Source organism: Excalfactoria chinensis, chromosome 1 (genome assembly GCF_039878825.1).
Source record: "Excalfactoria chinensis isolate bCotChi1 chromosome 1, bCotChi1.hap2, whole genome shotgun sequence".
Lineage (NCBI taxonomy): Eukaryota > Metazoa > Chordata > Aves > Galliformes > Phasianidae > Excalfactoria > Excalfactoria chinensis.
The window spans coordinates 11,921,855-11,944,750 of record NC_092825.1 but is presented as its reverse complement, the minus strand read 5'-3'; the positions used below and the strand labels follow the sequence as shown (position 1 = coordinate 11,944,750).

The 22,896-nt window shown below is 40.0% G+C and overlaps 1 protein-coding gene across 2 annotated transcripts in view; it reads left to right on the top strand.

Moving 5' to 3' along the window:
- The window catches only part of RELN (reelin), a 261,236-nt gene that overhangs the window by 87,174 nt on the left and 151,166 nt on the right, over positions 1 to 22,896 (top strand). For both annotated transcript variants that reach the window (XM_072326651.1, XM_072326652.1), the window contains exon 4: positions 18,677 to 18,747. In XM_072326651.1, coding sequence (XP_072182752.1) covers positions 18,677 to 18,747 — 71 coding nt within the window. The remainder of the gene's footprint in view (positions 1 to 18,676; positions 18,748 to 22,896) is intronic.

Here is a 22,896-nt window from a genome sequence, read left to right as displayed (position 1 = left end):
AGCCAGTGCTGGAAGCTGGACACGGAGTCATGGTTGAGAGGTAGGGGCACAGGAGTATGACTGGTCTGGTACCTCTGTGCCTGGAGTTCTGGAGGGACCATCTGCCTTGGTTGGGCTATGGAAACTATGTGCCTTTATGAGTCTTTATGCCTAGGAAACTTTCAAGTGAGGAACTCTGGTGCAGCTGGAGCTCTTTCTGCTGCTCTTCTGGGCCGTTGTGTCCTACATACCACCAGATCCCCTTGCAGTACTCAATTCCTACTGGATATCATCTGAAATTTTGTGAGAACAGACATTCAGCCTTGAGCATCCTTCTTGCCGGCAGCCACGAATCTGTTCGGGTATTTTCCTGCTTGCCAGAGATAGCTGACCTTCCCTTTAGGTGAAGTGCCCTGCTGTGGAGCCCATGTCTTTTCGTTCCCAGAGCTGGCACCATTCTGTGGGTTGTTGATGTTGGCCAGAGATTTCTGTTTTAAATAGTATGGGCAATTAGGTCATTGTTCCATATATCTACCTGCAAATTTTTGTCTTTTAGTTTTGTTTTGGCAAGTCTATTTTGGAGTGACCTTACAAAAAAGGTCCCCTGTTATTACTTAACATGATGAAAACATCTTCGCTTCAAAGAATGGTGGTGTGTCTGCCACTGTTTTTCAGCAATAGGCTTCTTCCTCTGTGGAATCTTGAACTTGTTAGTGGAATTTTTTTCATCATTCTCAGCAAGCAGGAGCCTGAGTCAATGAATAAATTGACTGAAATCTCTCCCTACTTCTAAGTTGTTCTCACCCTATCATCTAATCATAGAATTATTAAGGTTGGAAAAGACCACTAAGAGCACCAAGTCCAACCATCAGCCCATCATGCCCACTAACCTATATCCTTCAGTGCCATACCTCCACATTTCTTGAACACCACAAAGGATGGTGACTCCACCACCTCCCTGGGCAGCCTGTTCCAATGCCTCACCACTCCTTCTGGGAAGAAATTTTTCCTAATACCCAACCTGAACCTTCCCTGGCACAACTTAAGGCCATCACCTCTTGTCCTATCACCATTACTTGGAAGAAGAGGCTAATCCCCACCATGCCACGGTCTCCTTTCAGGCAGTTGTAGAGAGCAATATAGTCTCCCCTAAGCATCCTCTTCTCCAAACTGAACCATCCTGGTTCCTTCAACCACGCCCCATCAGACTTGTGCTCCAGACCCTACACAGCTTTGTTGCCCTTCTCTGGACATGCTTCAGGGCCTCCTGCCAAGTAAGGGAGGAATTTAGCCTTCTGCTCTTTGCTGTCTCATTAGTTTCAAGAAGTTACGAAGGGCTGGACTGTGAAATCTGTAAGGCCATGACTACATACTGATGTCACCAGATGCTGCCCATGTGGAGCATGTGAGGTTTTCACCCGACACAAATTCACACAGGCGTTCTCCTGTCCCCCATGTAACCACGCTTCAGAGATCTCAGCAACCTCCAGCCAGTGAAGAGCAGGATTTGGACAGATAAACATACTTAAGCCTGCTACAAGTAGCACGTAGTTGTGTGTTCTGCTTTCTGGTGACCCAGTTCCCTCTCCTCCTTTTCAGTGCTACATGAGGGGCTCTTGTCTGAAACTGTTGTCCATGCTGACAAATGGGTTTTATTTCTTAGGGGAGTGGTCCCCAAGAATAAGGCATGATTTTAAAAAGTGCAAATTAATGCTAATTTCCTGAAAATGAATGCAGCCCTCACGTATCTATTAGTGCATTTATTTGTGCCTTTAAAAAGAGGACCGCTGGATTATGGAAACCAAGTTTAAATCTAAATTTGCAGTGCCATATGGCACAACCTTCGGGCACTAAGACTCCAGGAGTTCATGCATTAGGTTGCCAGACTGATGTGGTGGATAAGTAGATTGTCATAAAAGTCATTAGTTTCAGTGTATATAGATTGCATTCGTCTGTTTTTACTGTTAAGCTTTTAAGGGCTGATCTTTTAATGCTTTGTTTGATGCAAAAACTAAGCATCTCAGGAGGACACTTTATGAGTACAAATTGTTAGCATGTTTTAGCTGAATGAAATACAAATGACAAAAAGATCTCACTCTTGTTACTATCTAGGATATGTCAGGAATGTTTACTTACATTTGTAAGGAAATTTCCGTGGTTTATTTGTAACCCACTGTGGATCTAAACAGTAGCTAGGATTACTGTTTGTGGCAATGTTCAGAGCTCTGGAATAGCTTTGTTGTCTTGGTAGTTTTGTCCATTGGGACCAAGAGAAGAATTAAAATAATAATTATGTGTGTGTATATATATATATATATATATATATATATATATATATAAAATCAGAAACAAATATTTCTGAGACTGACAGGAGTTTTGTAATTGCAATCTTAAAGATGATGTTTGAATTACTTGTGTTTGTCATTAAGGATAGTTTAGTGATAGTGGTTTAAGTTGGTAAATGTGATTTATTTGTATCTGCGGGCCATGGCCCTTAATGTTTACCCAAATCATAGGCAGTTAAACTGAATTCCAGAGCTGGGGTTTTGTCCTTTTTTTTTTGTTTTCCAGCAGCAGGGCTATTTTACTGCAGAATGTGACTTGCAGTGTAAATTCTCTGGTGCAGAAGGAGAGATACAGAGTCCAAAGCCCTGGTACAGTAGCTGTCATCCCTGGACAATGATCCTGGGAGCTGTGCCTGGTGCTGTGCATGCCCCAGACCCTCAAAGGGTTTTGGCCCTTGTCTGGAAGCTCTCAGCTGCACAGGAGCTTTGGTGAGCAGCTCATAGGTTGAGAAGCACTGAACATCTCTAACACCTGAGGAGCAGAAACCCCAGTGGAACTATGAATGTTAAAATAAGTTTATGATGTTTGCATGAGCTTTATTGGTTTTTCCAATATAGTAACAAGATCACTGGTCAAGTGAAGCCCAATGCTGGAAGTTTTCCATGACTCTTTATCAGAGATTTACCTTTGAATTTAACTTTCCTTTTATAGTTGAAAAACTTATGTGTAGATTTTCAATAAACCTAGTTGGTGGGACTTTTTGTGTTTGTTTCAAATAGGCAAAAAAAGAAAAGAAATAATAAAGCTATTGGGATGTATTCTTTGTGTGAGAAGTTCAAGCACAGGATACATTTCACAGTTGATTTATGAACCCCTCTGAAATTATGGTTCAGAGTGAAATTCTAACAGCCTCATAACGAAATTAGCATGACAAGTAGCAATGCAATAATACTTTTCATGCTTCTGCATTCCTGCAGACTTTCTCTTGCTAAGCACTTGCCAAAGGCTGAGAGAACTTCCAGGAGCCCTGGGCAGCGCACGACGGAGCACAGCTGAGAGCTGTCTGCCTGCTGCACGCGTGTGGGGTGTGCATGCAGGGTGTCTGTATGGGTGAAGTTAAATCAGCAGTAGTGTTATCAAAATAGCACCAAACTAAGAATAGCTGTCTTCAGCTACAGGGTGAGCGCTGGTCTACTAAGGCAAAACGTGGGAGGTGTAACTTTTGCTGCCAGCAGTACTTTATTTTAAGGTTTTGTTAGAATCAGAAAATACAGCTGAGATAGCTGATAGAAAAAGCAGTGATTATTTGGACTGTCATTGTTCGTACGAATAACCTATATTTATCATTATATTTTAAAGCCTTATTATGATTAATTTTACAGCTGAACCAAGTCCTTGCAGAATGAAACCCTGATGCTCTGCCTGTGTCTAATATTTGCAGTATACAAGATTAGATACTGCTGCTGTGTTCCTTTGGGACCATTGTGCCAAAGCTGGATAACTGGGTCAGAATCAGGATTTTTAATGTGGAAAAGTCTGGGCCTTGGCCATCTCAGATTTAATGTGTGTAACACCAGCGGTTTGCCACTAGGAATTTTGAGGGCATTATGCTGACCTCAATCTGCTCATCTAACTACTGAAACAAAGAGCGAAAGCACTCTACAGCTGTTAACATGCAAAGGGCTGTTGGAGGTTGTAGAGAGAAAAAAACAAGGGGAGACCCGCAGAGACGAGCATCATCTTTGGTCTTCCAGAGGCTGATACACAGTTCTAGATACATGAAACTGAATTGAGGCTTATACATGTAGAATATAATTATACCTTTATTCTCAAAACATAGCTAAAACAATGTTAGACTTAAGTGGTTTCTTTTCTAAGTAAAAGTTAAAATAGGAGATATAATTCCAGAAGGGATAGTTAGAAAGGGCTGTTTGCTGGATTTCCCATTGGCAAATTCTTAGGGTTATTTTGGAAAATACAAAAAAATGTCCGTGAACGGAGAAAACAACCTGGAAAATTAAGAAAGAAAAGAAAAAAAAAGAAGCGATCTTGTGGTGAGACAGTGAACCTCGTGAGGGTGTGGGCTTAGGCAGGCCTTGGGAGAGCCTGTGCGGACAATGAGCATTCCTGACCCAGGCTTGACACAGACCCTGTTCCAATAGCTCCAGCAATTTTATTGCCTATTTAAGCACTGTTTGTTAATTAAGATTAAAAGAGATTATGAAGTGGTTTTATCGTGATGTGTACGAAACAGTGGCAGTGGCATCCTTGTGCACTCAGCCTCAGCTTCCTCGCTAAGATTTAGGAGTGGAATTTGTCCTTGCAGTTAATAGATTTACAAAGGAATAAAGCACACAATTTGTCAGACTGCTGTTTTTCCCTTTTGACCAGTTAGGCTAAGTATCGTGAAAGAGCTCTATTTGGGCACCAGCCAGTACGATTGGATGCATGGTACATTAACCAGATTTCTTGGGTTTACAATCTTGCTCTTTTGAGCACAATTACTTTTCTCTGATTGGGTTCTCCGTTGCTATTAGCGGGTCCAACAAGGACCGTGAGGCATTTGTGCACAGCTTTATGAGAGGGTTTCCCTGTTGGGGTCATATGTCAGGACGGGGGTCCCAAAGTTCCTGGGAAAGCAAATTTCTTCTTTTTATGGTCATTACATCCATCGTACCACTCCTGGCCTGCACAATAGGGTCACAATTCAGCTCTAGAGCTTGTACCTCACGAATTGTAAAGGATATGAGATTGAATCCCTAAAGGATTCAAAATGTTAGAATTGATAAGTACAATTAGAGGCGCCTTCATAGCTTCTCAGACATAGACAAAAAGACACACAACTCATGCTATGTCATTACAGAAGACTAAGTTCTCCCAGATACTAGAGACTGGACGTTATGAAACAGCTTATCCGGCTTTCTTACTGAAGACTTGTACCTTCTCTTGACCACCTTTAATGCCAGATGTTTCTGTTAACTCATCACTCATTGTACACCTACAGAGTGAGCTCTCCTAGGCCCAGACCAGTGGCTCAGGTGCTACCCACACTTTGTGTGCAAGCATTTGGGCAGATGCCAGCAAAGTCGCATCCCTGATTCACAGCAGCAGGGGTGATTCAGAACTGTGGGCACTGGGAAGAGTTTGCTGGAATGTGTGCAGCATCGAGGACAATGCAGCTGCAGTATTTCTTTGCAATTTGCTTCTTGCTGTAAAGAAAATAAGTTCTCAGGTAAAAAATAATCTTAAGTTTGATATATGCGGTATCACTTGATAGAATCTCTTGATCAGAAGTTTCACTTTTTTCTTTTTTCTTTTTTTTTTTTTTTTACAGAAATGGCAGGCATTTATAATTTGCTGCACAAGTAGCTTAAGAATTTTAGCATAATTTAGTGGGAATTAATGGCTGGTTATTCATTGCCTTGTGCTCTATGGGAGTGATTTATAAAGCTATGCTCTTCCCTGCTTGTTACTTTGCATTCCCTGTGTTAGCTGTACCATCAATATCATTAAATGAATTCCCAGTGACATTGCTCTGGAACTACAGTTTTTGATACAAGGGTTACGGAACATAAATCAAGGATTATGTTTAATTCATAAGAGACACCAGTCTCTCATTTAGGTGTAGGTTGGGCCTAGAAGGTGTCAAAAATATACTTTACAATGCCTCTTCTGATTGCATTCAGACTCTCCATATATGCCCTTACGTTCCATGTGAGAATAAAATATAGCGATACAGGGCAGTTTGTCAAGTGAATGACATCCGTGTTTTTATTTATTTGTGTACAAATGGTATCACTGTTTTCACCACAAACTGAGAATGAATATATTGACATGAATATATTTAACATGATTAGTAAAGGAATTCATAAAATTAAAAACAAATATTCTCCTATTCTGCATTACAAATGCTATTGTTGATTATTTAAATTACAATTTAAAAATCTAATGCTTCTAGTATTATTTGCTGTTACATTCATTTGTCTCCCCACAGAAATATAAATAAACACTCTCATCATTGTAGCTTTTCTTTATTGTCTCTTTAAATTCCTATTGAATTGCATTGAAATCCAGAGCACTGAAAATCCTGTAAAAAAGTTGTCTACTACTTATTTACCTTTTATTAATTTTATGTAAAGATTTTTGACCCCATTAGCTCTTTATATGTGTGTATATACATACATATATACACAAATACAAACATTATATGTACATACGCATATATTTGCAAAGCCTGCATTTAGGATCAGATCTTTGAAATGTGGTTTCACCTCAGTATTATTCAAAGCGTACATGAACTCTTGATGGAATAACTTACATATAAAGGTAATTTTGAAGCAAAAAGGTTTAACTCTTCATGCTGCAGAGGCAGTTATTTACCAGCGTGAGGTATGGGTGACCTGTGGATGACTCCAGGGCTGTCACTCACTGTGGGTTTGTTCACCTCCTGGCTGTAAGAAGAGGGACATTCTCTCTTGGACATTTCTTGGTGTCAGAAAAATAGCCATCGCATGTTTTAAATGTGTGACTGAAAGGAGCTGCATTCACAGGAGAATACTGATGTTTATTCCTAAAACAAAATCAGAAAAAATGAGTTTCTGGAGATGAAGGAATAGTGTTGCACTTCTAATGTTTTAAACTTGAGTTGAAAAATTCTTCAGAAACAAAATACCACGAATGAAAGTTATGATTATAACTTACCACCCCACAACCTGGGATTTCTGTTCTCTTTACAGGTCCAGCTGAAAGGTTATGTCCACAAAAAATAAACAGCTAACAATTTTTGACTTGCCACTGAAATAGGAGAACATTTAAGTTAGAATTAGGGAAAAAAATAAATAAATATACTAACATTTTGTATACAAAGCTGGAACTTTTTTTTTTCCCCCTCAATTTTCATATCAGTTTGTGCAGGAATAAATATTTTTGGAATAATATTATCTCTGCAAATCAGGCTATTCTATCTAATTTGTCAAAATGACTTAAGACGCTCTTCTTGGGGAAAGAAAAAAACTACCAAATGTCTATAGGTGCAAAATAAAAATTACTTTTAGTGTCTGTTTGCTTCCAAATCTTCCATAAAGACTTCATCTGGAACATCTCTTTGGTTCCTTCTTCCCTTCAGTGGTTGCCTATCTGACACATGTAGCCCTTGTTCCCACTGTTGGTCTGGGTGACACTAAGTACGTGATGGGTGAGTTTTAGGATGATCCGTGGACCTTGAAGGATCTGTTTGTCTCACAGGAGGGGATGGCCCATGTATTTCTAGGCCTTCCAGTTCTCAGACTGCAGCTTGGGATGATTTGATGGCAGATCCTTCCAGGAAGGATGCTAAGAACTTGAAGGGAGGGAAAGTGACTTTGGTGCCTGGTGACCCCAAGGAATGAGGCTTGTTAATTTTGGCATTTTCAGGCAGGACATAAGAGTGAAAGCAAAAGAGCTATCATGGAGCTACATAATGACATCAGTGCATTCAAGACAACAGAATTCCATTAGGATCAGGGGTTAACAACTGCAGGAACTAACTTCAAGCTCAGAATTTCACCTTTTAGCAGTTCTGAGATAGCACGACTAGGGTAATTTTTCTTCATTATTTTGTGTGTCATTTGGTTAGGAAAGTTAAGTTTTAAAATGGGATGATGACATAGTACAGAGCCAATTCCTGGGCAGCTGTCCAGTTTTCAGACAGCCAGTAACATTAAAATTTGCCATCACTGGCACCAAAAGGTGCCTGTGCTAATTAAAAGCAAGTAAAAGAAAAACATGCAGGGAAATTAAATGTAACATAGGGATGGTTAGCTTAAGATACATGGTTAGAGTGATAACGCTGTCTGTCAATCCATCCTTCCCCCTACACAAATTATTTTTGTACTCATAGATCTGTTTCACTGAAAGCTGACAGCAGCGTGTCTTCAGTGTATTCACTTGGGTGCTTGAATAGGGAGGACTTTGCTAAAGGAAGCTCTGGGAGTGCTGTCAAGTACAGGACACGTCTCAGTTGGGAGATCAGAGATATGATGCTGGTAAGGGAGGACCATGGTGTGGCTTGGAAATGCAACCAACAGATCAAAAGTCTTTGCAATATTCTTATTCGTAAACTTTCTGAAAGATAAGTAACAACATAGGAAATACTGAAGAGCAATCCTCTGTAACACTCCTGGCAGCTGCAAAATAGAGAGATGTTTCTCTATAGCAAGGCAACATAAAAAGTTTTGCAATGAATATAGCAAAAAAGATTCATAAATGATCAACTTCTGTTACCTAAATGAATCTGAAATATTTATGATAATTTGTGTTTATTTCTGTTTAGGAAGTCTCACAGTTTTTCATAACATTTTGTTCAGAGTCAGTAGTACAGCAGAACAATGTTTACATTCATTATATGTTGAGAAATAGAAATAAACATATCATTTGAAATTCTTAAAAGATACATGTGGGCGTGTGTCCACTGAGTGTGATCCATATATGAACACATATTTTGGTGCGAGGGTATGACTTGAGATCAAAAAACTCAAAAAAGAAGATGTGCAGTAACATCTTGCAAGAAATCCAAACTCATGATGAGCCATTTAATTGAGGGTTCCCCAGAGACGGACATACCTGGAAGTTATGAGAGGTGGTTCACCAGCTATATTTTAAAACATTGTTTTTATTGATGGCAATATATTGTTTGTCATGTACTAGAATAGCATAGCGGAGTTAATCTCTGCCAATGACTGAAGTCTGTTTCCTCAGTGTGTGCCAAACAAGTGCTTCTGCACAGTTAGAGATGCTATTTTTACAGCATTGTTTTTAGATGCTGTTCACAGAGATGTCTTATTTTCTTCTAAATTGATGATTGTATCTCCATCATATATCTGCCTTTACCAGTTTACAGTTTGCTGTTATTTCTGCCATCTGTTTGATGGGTATTGCTTCAAGTCTTTTGGCTCCCAGCCACATCCAGCTCATCGGTAGGGGCAAAGCACCTTATTCTACAGTGCACCTTATGTTACATCGTCTTTTTGTTGTTTTAGTTGTTCAGGATTTTAGCCATTCTGTGTGCAAATATGAGTTTCTCTTAGAGATTGCTAGGTGTTCAGTAACCACTCAAAAAGGGACAATTCCATTTAAAATGGGAAATGCTTGTGTTATACAATGTTCCATCAAATCTGGTCTTTGTTTTAAATCCATCCACCACAGTGACACTCAGACATCTGATGTCTGGTCATTGTACACTGAATGGGAAGATCTAACTCAGAGATGGGATGTTACTGCTTACCATTGCCAGAGACTCCAATGGAGCCAGTATTCAACCTATTTCTTCCAAAGGAACTGCTCAGAAGTGCTAGGAAATTATTGTCTTATTTATCCTGACACCCTGGAATTTGTCCTGAGCAGCATGTGGAACATGTCTCTTCCCTAATGGCTCACAGGGTTTGTACCTAATGCAGTGGTGGACCTATTGCAGAAGATCCTTAGGCAAGAATGAGAGATTCTCAAGAACAAATCCACCTTTTATGTTGTTTATTTGATGAAGACATAAATAAATAAATATATATATATCTTAAAACTGTGGCTCTCTGAAAAACCATTAACACATTAGTTTTGAAATGAGGTCTTACTTCATCACAAGTGTTAGCTCAAGTTCGTTGATTTATTAATCAGCCATAAACAGATTTACAAATTAGCCAAGAATTTCCCTAATATCCAGCACCATTCTGTTAGATACACCTCCAGATGTGCAGGTCTCCAATGAATGCCTTCATCTGGAATCTTCAGTATTTGTGATTCCAGGCACAGCAACTTCAGGACCCGAGCAATATTTCATGTAATAAAGCAGTGATTATTTGTGTGTATTTGAAAAGTTTACCTTCCTGGCTACACTGCTGAACTGAATTCCCAATGTTTTCTTTTTTATTAGAAACTGCCGTTAACAAATACATGAAGAATCAAAGGCTGTTTGCATTTTACCCACTATTGCCTTTTTTTGTTGTTCATTTGGAACACAGGGAACCCAGAACTGCAAGTGTGCTAAAGAGTCTTAGAATATCATCAAGGTATTTTCCTGCTAAGACTCATTCTAATGCTGTGCTTACTCTGCCAGTAATTTCTGAAAACAAATCTGTGTTCAGAGGAAGAATGAGTCAGTAGTAAAGCACTGACACCAACCATCTCCGCTGGAAGTATGTACAATATTACTTGCAAATTCTCTGTTACTTTGACTTCTTTCAAGGCAGTGGTTACAGATCCCATCATTAATACTCCATTTTAAGAGAAGGGCTGTTAGAGTTTGATATACTTTTATTTATTTATTTATTTATTTATTTTTAATAATAGGTTTAAAGAATTATTACCAACACGGTATCAAAAGGAGGTATTATGGCCATGTAGCTTAGTGGGTAATTTATTTACGAGTGAGATAAATCATGGATTGCTTCCTAGTGAGAAGCATGCGCTCAGACTCATTACTGTTAGAGCACTATATTACATGGGATGTTGCTGTCCAAATGAGCTGTAAATTTGAAGTGTTTATGACTGTACCAAGGGACTGACCAATTCAAGTTAAATTCACATAGCAGTTTTTGTTTAAAATAAACTTGATAACTTTAGCAGTATTTTATTATGTAAAAGCATTCATAGATACCAGAGCTGTGAGTCCGGACATGCTGTTAAACATTTTGGGAAAAGCCACTGCAGGGCTGTGTGCATTTGATTAGTGTGGCTGATTGCTCTGAGCAGGAGATTGGCCTGGGGAAACCCCAAGGTCCCTTCCAGCCTGGATTTCTTATCATCCTCTGATCTTCTCTGGGGAGTGATGACGAGTCTGTGTGGCCAGACATGGGCTCTTGGGTGGAGGAATCAAAAATTCTGCCTCTGGCTCAGAAGCAGCGTTACGTAAATGGGCATCTCTAAAACAAACCTGTTTGTTGAGAAAGACCAAGCTGTGCCATGAGCAGCAGAATCCATACACCTGTTTTGTGCCCCTTTGGGCAGTGAGTTCCCGCAGCACCCACACTGTGGTGCTCCCAGGTGCTCTCACAGCATATCTCAGCTCCTCCTGCAGTGCCTTCCGGGCATCCTCCTACCCCTCCCCTGTATACCCAGATCCTACGATCAGTGCCAGACCTCCTCACTGTAGTCTCTCCAGTTTATGCCATATTCCTGATGTCCTTCCACCTGCTTTTTTTGGCTAGAGTTCTGCAATACTTAACAAATTTGTCATTTTTCATTTTTTTTCTGTGGATGACGGAATTAATTTCTCCTAAGGCAGTATTTCACCTGCCTATTTCTGTTTGTAAGCTGAGATGGTCTTAAGGGATATGTGCTTTCTTCCACCACATAAATCTGGTTGAAAATGAAAAACCAAGGAGGAGAAATAACTGTCCTTTGTGTGATTAGTGACCCTGCTTTTTTATTCCAGGATATCTGTTGTATTCCCCTCATGTAGGAGGCAATAGGGGATGTAATTCCCTCTTTGAAAAGCAGTGAACGACTATAGCAGGTTCTATCATTATGTGGTTCGTAGCAATCTGTGAAAAGTTTGTGTGCTTCATTTGTTTCTAAGTCCTCTGAAAATATTTAGGACAGTGGAAAGTGTACAGAGACACCTAAGATAAGGGAAATACATCAGTATCCATTTAAGCCATAGGAATTAGAATCATGTACCATGGGCCTTGCATTGCAGCCTGTGGACATCCTGTTCTTTTAGGCAGTTTCCTAGCTTTGTAATCTGCCTTACATATTGTGGGTGCACCAGTTGCATCTCTGTAATTAGTGCTGATTTGAGTGCTTGTTAAGAAATGGGGTTAATTTGGCTGTGTTATGATTTCCCTGTGTGGGTTGTAAAGCAAATACAGGGCTGAGGCTCCAGAATCTCATACGGTCCAGCTCATCTGCAGCTGCTGGCAGCGTCTTTTGGGGACTATAGGCAGAAAAAACAGGTTGCTGCTAAAAGAGCAGGCTGCTCAAACCCAGACAGTGAAATCACAGAATCATTGCAGAATCGCAGGGGTTGGAAGGGGCCTCTGGGGATCGTCTAGTCCAACCTCCTGCTAAAGCAGGTTCCTTACACAGGAAACTGCCCAGGTGGATTTTGAATATCTCCAGAGGAGACTCCACAACCTCTCAGGGCACTTCTATATATTTCATAGATTCACAGAATGCCTTAGGTTCTAAGGGACCATAAAGCTCATCTATTTCTAACCCACTGCTGTGGGCAGGATTGTCATCAGATCAGGCTGCCCAGGGTTTCATCCAATTTAGCCTTAACAAATGTTTTCACTTTTTGAGATGCCGGGTACTTTGCAAATCCACAGTGAATTGTGAAGTTTCATTCAGGAAAACACACAAGTGCTTGTTGGTTTTTTGTTGTTGTTGTTCCTGAAGGATAATTTAGGTGATTGAAAGACATTTTTATTACATGTACACTTAAGAAAATTATACAAGCAAAATTTGGTGTAAACACTATATTTTATCTCAAAAAGATATAATACATTAGGATAGGGCTAAATATAGACTTGAAGTGTTTATAAATGCTCAACACATTAGCAGTCCAAAATTCATAGAATCAATGTTTCACTAGATAATTAAGCACAATAGTCGGGAAAGCCTAAGACAAGGACAGAACCCTCTCCCAAACACAGGAAAAGGGGAAAAACAGAGACCTTGTTGTTGGCACTGTGTCAATATACAGACAATGGATGCTTGTTCTATTATTTATATGAACTGACTGCTTGGCAGATGCCACTGCAAAAAACTCTGTATTTAAAGTGTAGAAAAAAAATTTGCTTTCCTTTATAATCACACAATGCAAAATACTAATGAAAATGTTGGATTTCCTGTAGCTGGGAAGAAAGTATTGTCCTAATCTGCTTTCAGTCAATAAGAGGCTCTAATCATTCTAGTCACATCAAAGTAGATAGAAGTAAAAAAGCATCTTTTTATTCTTTGAGATACAGGGGAAAAGAGGATGGAAATGCTTGCATACAGTTGAAAATGGTAATTCCTAATATTTTCTTCTTTGATAATGCATACTTAGTGTTTTGTTGTTACTCCATTCTGCACTCAGTCCTTGCAGCCAAACAAAAACGTGGTGTGCTTATAACATTACAAAGGAAAAATTCTCATAAATTACAATGTGTTGGGGCTGGGGCTGCCTGCACACCCTTCTGCTTCCAGTGCTGTTAGATGTAACTGCATTCTCTGTAATATTCAGGACATGCAACTGTAGAATTAAATGTTCCCCTAATTTATTTGTTTGTCTACTTGAAGACTTTTTTCTAATTCAAAAACTTGGTTAAAGAAAGCACTAAAATATGTATTTAAATCAACTCCTAATCAGAGCAGCACTTCTTAAGTGCGTGTGGTGTAGCACAGTTTCTCTATGTTATACCATAAGAACTTAATTCTGCTTGATCTTGAACTGATGTTACCATTATTATACCTTTCATATTTTCTGCTGAATTTATCTATGGGAAATCATCATATTTTCTCTCTGTCTGTCTCTCTCTCTCTCTCTCTTTTTTAATGCCAAAGACAGCAACAAAAAAACCAACTTACCTCTATTAGAGAAATGGAAATTGTTTCCAAACTCAAAAGTTGTGTCTCAAGATGGAGGGTGGCTTTCTCAGCTCTTTTAACTACAGTAGAAGAGACTGAACTTGAAAAATTAATCAGTACTTTTGAGAAAAAATAAGATGGCAAAAATGAATGGCACATTATATCATTATTTCAACTAATCTATCTGACAGGAACAGGAGGGAATTTTGCATGTTTAGGTGGTAGGCACATTACAAAATATATGCAGAAGATGCTTGGGGACAGATCTTCGATCCCTGTTCTCTACATGTCTTGTAGGTGTGCGCTGGACCATGTACACAGTTGGAAACCTAACGCACATATCAGGCCAACACACAGAAGGGTGCATGGACCACTGCACATTTTGAAAGTGCCTCATCTGGAGTGTGGTTGAAGTTGTAGGTTTAAAAATGCATATTTTGCATGGGGTGTGCTGAGAGAAAAGTCCTGCAGGACTGGCTGCATGCAGGCTGGGGCTGGCAACAGGAGAAGAGTTGCAGTGTGCCCCTTAGAGTGCACAGATGGTGTGTGGGAGGGGGAAGCAGACCATGCTGCACGTGTTGGTTTGTCCCAACAAGTGAAGGTTTCCACCAGCCTTATCCACATCTTAATGTTTCATTAATCGCAGAGCTATCCAGGGTTCTACAGCTGTGGCCTACAGACTTCAGGCCCGTACAACTGCCCGGGCTGGGTTGGTTGCTCTTTGGCCTTTAGCACACACCGCCTTCTGCTGGCCATTTTAATCCATTCCCTCTGAAGTTTTTTCACATCTGATCCAGGCTTTTAGAGCAAGCATGCTAATTTCAGTCTCTCGCACTAACGCTGACAGAAATAATTGCATCTTACATGCCAGATTTATCTGGCAATTCCCACTGAATATGGCCAGGACAGCTGACTTCATAGTTTTGTACCCTGGGGAAGAAACAGTTGGTTAAAGTGGGGGGAAAGGTAGAGCCAAAACTGTGGTTTTAGAATGCATGCATCTAACTCCCGCTCTTTAATTAGAGTGTGTTTTTATGTCAAATGGAAGCTGAAGTGCCCAATCCTTGGAGGCATTCAGGGCCCTGGGCAGCCTGATCTGTTGGGTGAAAATCCTGCCCGTAGCATGGGATTGGAGCTAGATTAGTTTTAAGGTCCTTTCCAACCCAAACCATTCTGTGATTCTATGATTCTATAAGCATGTTTTCCATGATCCTCTTGAAAACCTGTCTGAACCATCTGTCATTAAATGGGGTGGTTTACTGCAGGAAATCTACATTCCCAGATGCTTCCTGAAGACCTTTGTGCTGGTACTTTCCCCTCTGAGGGAATGATGCTGCCAGCCCCTATAAAAGCAGAGTGATGGCCAGGCCATACTGGCCCCAGAGCACTACCAAGGGGGTTGTGGGGCCTGAGCTCTAGTCTGGGCATGCAATGCAGCATGTTGTGGGAGCAGGGAAATGGAAGTGGATGTGAATATCTCTAGACTTGCTTCTTCCAAATTGCCCGAGGGCTTGAACAGTTTGCAAAATTGCACAGGGGACAAAGTTATGTCACTTAGGCTGCGTACATGGGAGCTCACAGTGCTGCATATGAATAGAGATTTCAAGCCTGTTAGAACAGTGGTCCTCCACATCCTCTTTCACAGGTAACGTAGACTATATGTAGTTCAAGAGTATATTTGGAAGGTCATGTTTCTTTTCTCCTTTTTGATGACAACCGGAAAGTCTTTGGTACCAGTTGATTTCATCTTGAGGAAGTGAAGTTCATTAACAGAATTCTTAGAGACAAAGCATGGAGTTGGTGATGTCTTGAAGTGACAGCAAACCTCTGTGCCAGATAGAGCCTTCCTCTGCTCAGAGCCCTTTTGTTCTCTCTCAGCTGTTTGTCTTCTCTGGATACTGTTAAAAACACAATTTCCCTTCTCTCTTACATAGCCCCAAGCAGACAGATCCATCTAGGTTCACAGAGGTGTGAAGTTAATGTAAAGAGGAATCTTATTACCTCTAAGTTGCTTTTCTTTCAAAGCACTCACCATGTCAGGATGTTCCTTTTCCTATCCATTTCTCTTCTATTATTCACCCCCTGGGAAAGACTGGTTCATAGCAAGGAGTTGCCTTGGGGCACAAGGAGTGTACATGTCGCCTTTCGGCTGTGCTTGGTTGGTCAGTTGGCCATATGCTGGAAGTAGTTACCATACAGTGACAGCAGGACTACAGGTGGTTGGGAGGAACACCAATGAATGGTACATATTTTAGAATGATAAAAATCCAAATTCAGGATATCTTTCTGTTAAGCTACCTGTCACGGAGAAACTAGGTCTATTCTGGTCTACTCTGTGCTGGTGAGACCTCACTTGGAGTACTGTGTCCAGATGTGAAGTCCTTGGTATAGGAGAGACATGGACCCATTGGAGCACATCCAGAGGAGAGCCACAAAAATGATCGAAGGGATGGAACATCTCTCCTACAATATGAGAGAACTGGGGCTGTTCAGCCTGGAGAAAAGGAGGAATGACCTCAGGGAAGACCTCAGCGCAGCCTGTCAGTATCTGAATGGGGGGGGAGGCTATAAGAAAGAAAGGGACAGGCTCTTTAGATGGTTCTGTTGTGATAGGAAAAGAGGAACTGGCTTCAAACTAAAAGATTTAGATAGGATATAAGGAAGCAGTTTTTTACAATAAGGGTGGTGGGGCACTTGTGCAGATTGCCCAGAGAGGTGGTGGATGCCCCATCCCTGGGTCAGGCTGGAGCAGGCTCTGAGCAGCCTGATTTAGCTGTAGGTGTACCTGTTCATTGCAGGGGAGTTAACCCAGATGACCTTTAATGGTCCTTTCAAATGATTTCATGATTTTATAATCACCAACAGAGGCAAGTCAATGCAGGAAAGGTACATCTTGCACTCTGTTCTGGAAGTATCTTAGTTGCTGCATAATTGCACCACATTACTGGCATTTGCTCAGTGTGTAATGAACATATAAAGAGAAAAGCAAGTAGTTAGCACTGGTAAACAGAAAGAAGCAGTTCATAATCCTCTGAGGCTGCTCTGGCTCTGCTGCAGAACTCATGCATATGCTCATTGCAAAAGTGGAGCTACTGTGAATGCGTGCTGCAGGAAGTGGTGCCTGTCCTGAATAGCACTGCTGCCCCTGGGCACAGATTGCTCCTACTATGGAGCAGCAATAATTGGCTCCTATCAGCTATCACGCAGGGGATAATGGACACAACAAGATTCAGACCGTACTGGCTGCTGACTCTGTGTTTGAAATCCTAAAATAGTTCCATAATGAGCATGGTAGGGGCCAAAACTTTACACTAGGGACATGATCCCAGCTTTGTGCTCAAAGAACCTCACTGCCTGGTGAGGCTCCTCTCCAGATTCTCCTATGCCTCTAAAAAGTCCAAGCTGCAGAAAAAAACAACATGCACAGAAAAGAGAGTTCCCTGAGTGCCCTAAAAACATCAAGTGGCCGTAATATTATTTTTCCAGACATAGGAATAGGGGTAAATAGAATTTTCCTAATTGAGCAAGATACAAATTAGATCCCAATGGAGTTTTCATTTACTCCTGTTTGGTAGCTTGCAGATGAGTTTTACCTTGAGGATCCATTGCATCTGAAAAACATAAAATTAAATGTGCTTTATTGCTCTTCCCTGACAGTGTAGCTGGCCCAATAGTTGAGGAAAAAACATTGTATGTTGAGTTCCCTCTACAGAACAAGATGTTATGCTCTTTCCTGACAGTGTCATAAGCAAAACAGGTGTGATCAGTTAGAGGTGGCACGCAGTTGTCTGAAAGATTGTACTCATAAAGCTGCTTTCAGTATCTTACCGTTGGACTGAGGCTATTTCAAAGTATAATCTGTTAATTATTTCCATTACTGAGTTGGAAAGGGTGAAGAGCATGTATGAAGAGCGTGTATGAGATTTGGAAAGAACTTTGGTTGCAAGAAACTGGAAATCAGGGTCAACACTGATAAATACTGAAATGTTTTGAAATCAACAAGATGAAATTAAGTTGTAACATCACAGGAAAGAGGGATGAATTAAGCAACTGGAAATCAAGAATAACTGGCACTGTTAGTGTGGCAGCACTGTAAGAGAAGAGCAAGTCAAATTGAACTGGATCTCTGGCTGATTAGAAGAAAACAAAATAATGAATCTTTCTCCATGGTCCACTGACTGGCCTGTTAGCTGCAGGTTGTTACTTGAAAATGTTTATTCTTCAGACAAAACTGATATGACTTAAGTACAGAAACTCTCTGTGCAGCTGTAGGCGTATCACTTCCTCAGAGATGGAGATAGAGAGGGACAAGCAGAGACCAGGAAGGTGGTGTGTTGTTCAGAAGGTGAATGGTCAGAGGATGGGCAGTGCGGGTTCTCCTCCTTTGGACATTTTTTCCTTGTTTTAGGAAGGATTTCCAAAAACCATTCAATCTCTACCTTTCTATCCATTCTGTAACAGTATTGCTATACTTCACTGGATCTTGTGAATATAAATTTTTCAGGTTTTTCACAACTCTGAGAACATTTCTTTTCTGCTCTAAGGCAGAGATGCATTCTCAGGCAAAGCGATAAGCTAAGTTCTGTGATGTGCCTGCTCTTACTCATGTCTCTCATTGAATGCCTATGCAAGTGCTTTATATTAGGAACGTAGCCATTTTGATTTAGGAATTTTTCTTTTGCTACATACAGAAAAAATCCTGTGATTTGTTCTACAAGTTTAAAAACAAAGAGTGCAGAAAGAAGACCACAGGCAGAAAGTAGAATGGGACTTCTGATTTAATTACTCATGCATATAACAATACATATGCATATATAAATGAGTATGCTACATTATTTATTGTTGTCTTTTTTTGTTTTTATGTCCACAGGGCTACAGCTACTCATAGGGGCCAAGTTATATTCAAGGATGCCTTAGCACAACAGCTGTGTGAGCAGGGAGGTAAGAGCAGCCATTATTTTAAAAATATCTGGTAAATGTGTTTTTCCATTGTACTTGCATGTCAATGTTACTCATCTCAAAAGGAATTCAAGACGATTTTAGTCAGGACCTTCCCTGTATTCTCAAAACCAGCTCTTTCGGTGGTTGTACATCTCTGATTATTGATCTGGGAAGCCCAGAATTCTGTCCTGTCTGAGCATTGAAGAATAAGTTGAAGTACATCCTATTGCTTTATACCATTAAAATGAGACTATAAGAACTGTCTTTTGTTTACTGTCAGCACTACAAGCTGAGTTTCAACTCTAGCTGAAGAAGAAAAGAATGCAGTTTGCCTACAGCAAAAGCTTCAGTTACCATCCTGCTCACGAGCAGCTTTGTAAAGAACCTGCCTTCCCATTTTATGAAAGTAGGCCGTCGTATTTTTGCCCTTCACCAACAACTTTTGATCACTTTTATAGCTAAACAAAATGTTTGACTTACACTGACTTTAAAAATCTAATTGTTTGCACAGCTTATCATATATAGGCTTTTGATGAGTAACTTCAAAATAAGTGTCCTGTTGTGAGTTGTTGCCTAGCACTGATGCATGGCTTTGAATGTGTCTCATTATAGCAGTGGGAAGTACGGAAGGTATCCATCACTTCTGGTGACTACTTCCATACTCTCCATAGATAGGAGAGAAGGGAATATCTGTGCTTTGTGATTTCTGTGATCCAGTTTTCTCTGCAAAATTTCAGTGGTATTTCCATGTGAAGGGAGACATGGGCCAAATCAGTCTAAAATAACTATTTCAATATTACACATTTGTTGTCATTCAAACAAGCCTGTGAAATTAAAATGCATACTTTTGGGCCTACTTATTATTTCTTTTTGTTCATATGAGCTTGGGAATATCTGTGCAATTGTTTTGTAGCAGAAAGTTCTTGAATGTTATTGAGAAGCTTTTATTGAGGTGTGAATAAAGTATGAATTGTACCTCTGTGACAGTGAGGGCAAAACATTTCAGTTTTCAGTTTCAGCATGTGAGTTTTCAGTATTTTAATATTTCAGAGGGAAATAAGGGAATTCAGAGAGGTGACTGAGGATACCAACTAACAAGCTCAGAAGGTAGAATTAAATATATTTTGAATAAATTAGAGTAGTGTAACACATATATTGGCAAGGGAGGGTGATAATGATCCGGATGGAAGGTGATCAGACACAGCAGGTACCAGTGTTTTACTGTGTGGAAGGAAAAATCTCTGGTGAAATTACAGAAAAGCCTTTAATATTCAGAATAGGACATAAATTGTATGGGTGTCATGTTTGGTGACTGGAATAAGGATATTTGGGAATGGGAGTACTGTCAGGAATGCCATCTGGGATGTGTTAAGGAGAGTGGTGAAGATATCTCACACAGGTAACTTGCTAGATGACATGAGAGTGGAAAAATACAGTTATTAGCATAAAATAGTAAAAAGCCTCATACTGCATGCAATGTTGCAAAATGAAACCAATGCCAAAGGCAGAGCCTGCAGTGGTCAGAACAGGAAAGTTAAGGACACATAAGTAGAAGACATACTGAGGGAAGACTGAGAGGGAGACAGAAAGCTGGCACTTATCAGCACAATGAAAGATAGGCAAACAAGACAAAAGGAAACATGACCATCAGTATCAGAGCTGACAGTGTGGTCAAGGAGAATATGGGCAAAGCAACAGGATCTCCCTGACAGAAGAAAATACTTTGATAAGCAGAGAGTAGTGAGTAGAAATCCGTCAGTACAGACTTTGACAGTTCCTGTTTCTGAGATGCTATACAAGGAGTCTTTGCTAGCAGAGCTGGTAGCATATATTGTAATTCTTTCCCTCTGCTGTTTTACACCACTGCAATTTTGGAGCATAATTCAACCTTAAATCAACAATTTGACAATACTTGTGTGGATTAGAACAATAACTCCTGATGATACTACATGCAGTCTCAGAGCACAAAGGGACTCCACAGCATAAAGAGAAAATGGGATTTGTTTATTGTCTATGTGCAGGGAATAGAAGATGATGAGCTGTGACAAACCTGGGCTTCACTGTGGCTGTCCCTTTGCCTTCTCCATCACACAGACACAGAGAGCCATGTCCAGCACCATATCCCTCAAGAGGCCTCCAGCTTCCCCATCTTGTGGTCATCTCCCAAATCCTCAACAACTTCCATTTTTTCCATAATGTTCCCCCCAATTCTCTTTACTTTGTACAGACAGTACTAAATAACTGTGGATTTGTATTCTCCAAAATATTTATCAAGTTTGTCTTAGTCAAAGATCATCCCGAGCTGCAGTTTTATGAGCAGCCCACAGTCTATGGCAGCCATGAATAAGTTAATTCCTTTGAAATTCCTACATGCAAGCTTCTCAGAGCTTTGCTTGGTTCTTCCCCAGATTTCTGTCCAGCTGTCAGTTTTCCTGACTCATCTGGTCAAAAACTCTGTTGCCCATTGCCCTTCTTTCAGTCCTGTCCAGTGCCAGGCTACCCTCTGCTCTTTTCTTATTTCCTAAGCAGACAGTGTGCATTGCACTGGTCTTCCTTACCAGTGAGAACTATTGTAACTCTTACACTATTAGCATTGATATTCCATTTTAAATAAAAGATGTTGTCTTTGAAGCAAATCTCACTTTAATTCCATGCAGACAATCACAGTCTCAGCAATACTAATAATATAAACAAAGGATTATTGCAGAAAGAATTAGTGTGTTTCTTTAAAAGTGAAGATAAAAATGCAAAACAGCAAGAAAGATTGACGGAGGTGGGGTCTTAAGGTCTGTCTCTGGCTCTAAACATTACTTAACTGAATAACTGAAGTGAAAAATGTGGCACATAAAATAAAGAAAATAAAACCAAAGGGAAACTTTATAGATTTATTACAGAACATTTTTATAATAATTATTCACCAGAGATGATATCAGCCTTCATAATAGCTAGTACAAAGGATATATATGGAGACATGAAACAAGCACAGAATCTCAGAAATCACAATTGCTGTTGCTGTCTACCCTTAGATGTGCATTAGTAAATCCTAATAGAGTTAATGGGATTTGTGCAGTGAAAGGGAAGCGTATTTCTTATTTGGAAGTGAATTAGAGGATGATAAAGGGTAGTGTTAAGGAATGGCAATGCCAAACAGCAGCCCTGTGTATAATGTAAATGGAGTAAGGAAAGACGCCACAGGGAAAGACAAAATCACTTGAAAAGCTGTGTGTTCAGCATACAATAAATATTTTAAGAAGCCAGAGAGATCTTTGAGAACTGATGTGTGCTTTAAAGTTTATATGAATCTTCAAGAAGATCTTGGAAGAGGAAAGGAAACATAAAAACAGGCAAGAAAACAAAAGAATTTAAAGACAAAACAGAAAAGGTGGATGTGTTATAAATACTAGTAAGGAAAAGTGTGTTAATGACTGATGATAGTCATCATCATCACAATACCATTAATAATATCTTTAACAATACATTTCACTTGTTCATCTAATAGTGAAATGAGTGGAAAACAAGGTAAACTTACAGATTGATAAGGCAAACTTGTACAGATTTATTCATATTTATTCTTGTCTTGAACGGAACAAAAAGATTACACTGAAAAAACACTACTGTAATTAAAACGGAGCTGGCAAAAGATCAGACCTGGTTGCGCTGCACTGTGAAACTCAGAGGAGACCATCAGCTCTGTATGAGAACAGTGATGGTGCTGGACTTTTGAAAGAGCTCATGGTGCAGGGATGGAGGCAGTTGGCACCCACATCACACTGACTGGTGTGAAAGGGCTAACAGACTGTTGTTCCAAGTCCTCTATTTACCTTTGGGCTAGCAGTACAGTTCTTTGGCATAAGGACCATGCTGAGAGATTGTGAGCATGTTATAGAATTGTATCATAGAATGCCATAACTTGTCATTTAGCTGTGCCTGAGTGAAGGAGAATCAGAACCATAAAACTTAAAAGATGGAAATGGTGAAGGGTGTTGTTGCTCCCTTCTAGTGCAGAAACATTCCTTTCAGCAAAATACCCAGAATTTTGTACAATCTTGCATATTCAACCTTCACCACTAATTGTAGGAGTAATGTTCCTTTCATAAGAAACCACTGTCTGCTCTGACAGATGTCTTCATGTGAAAGTAAATGATGAGA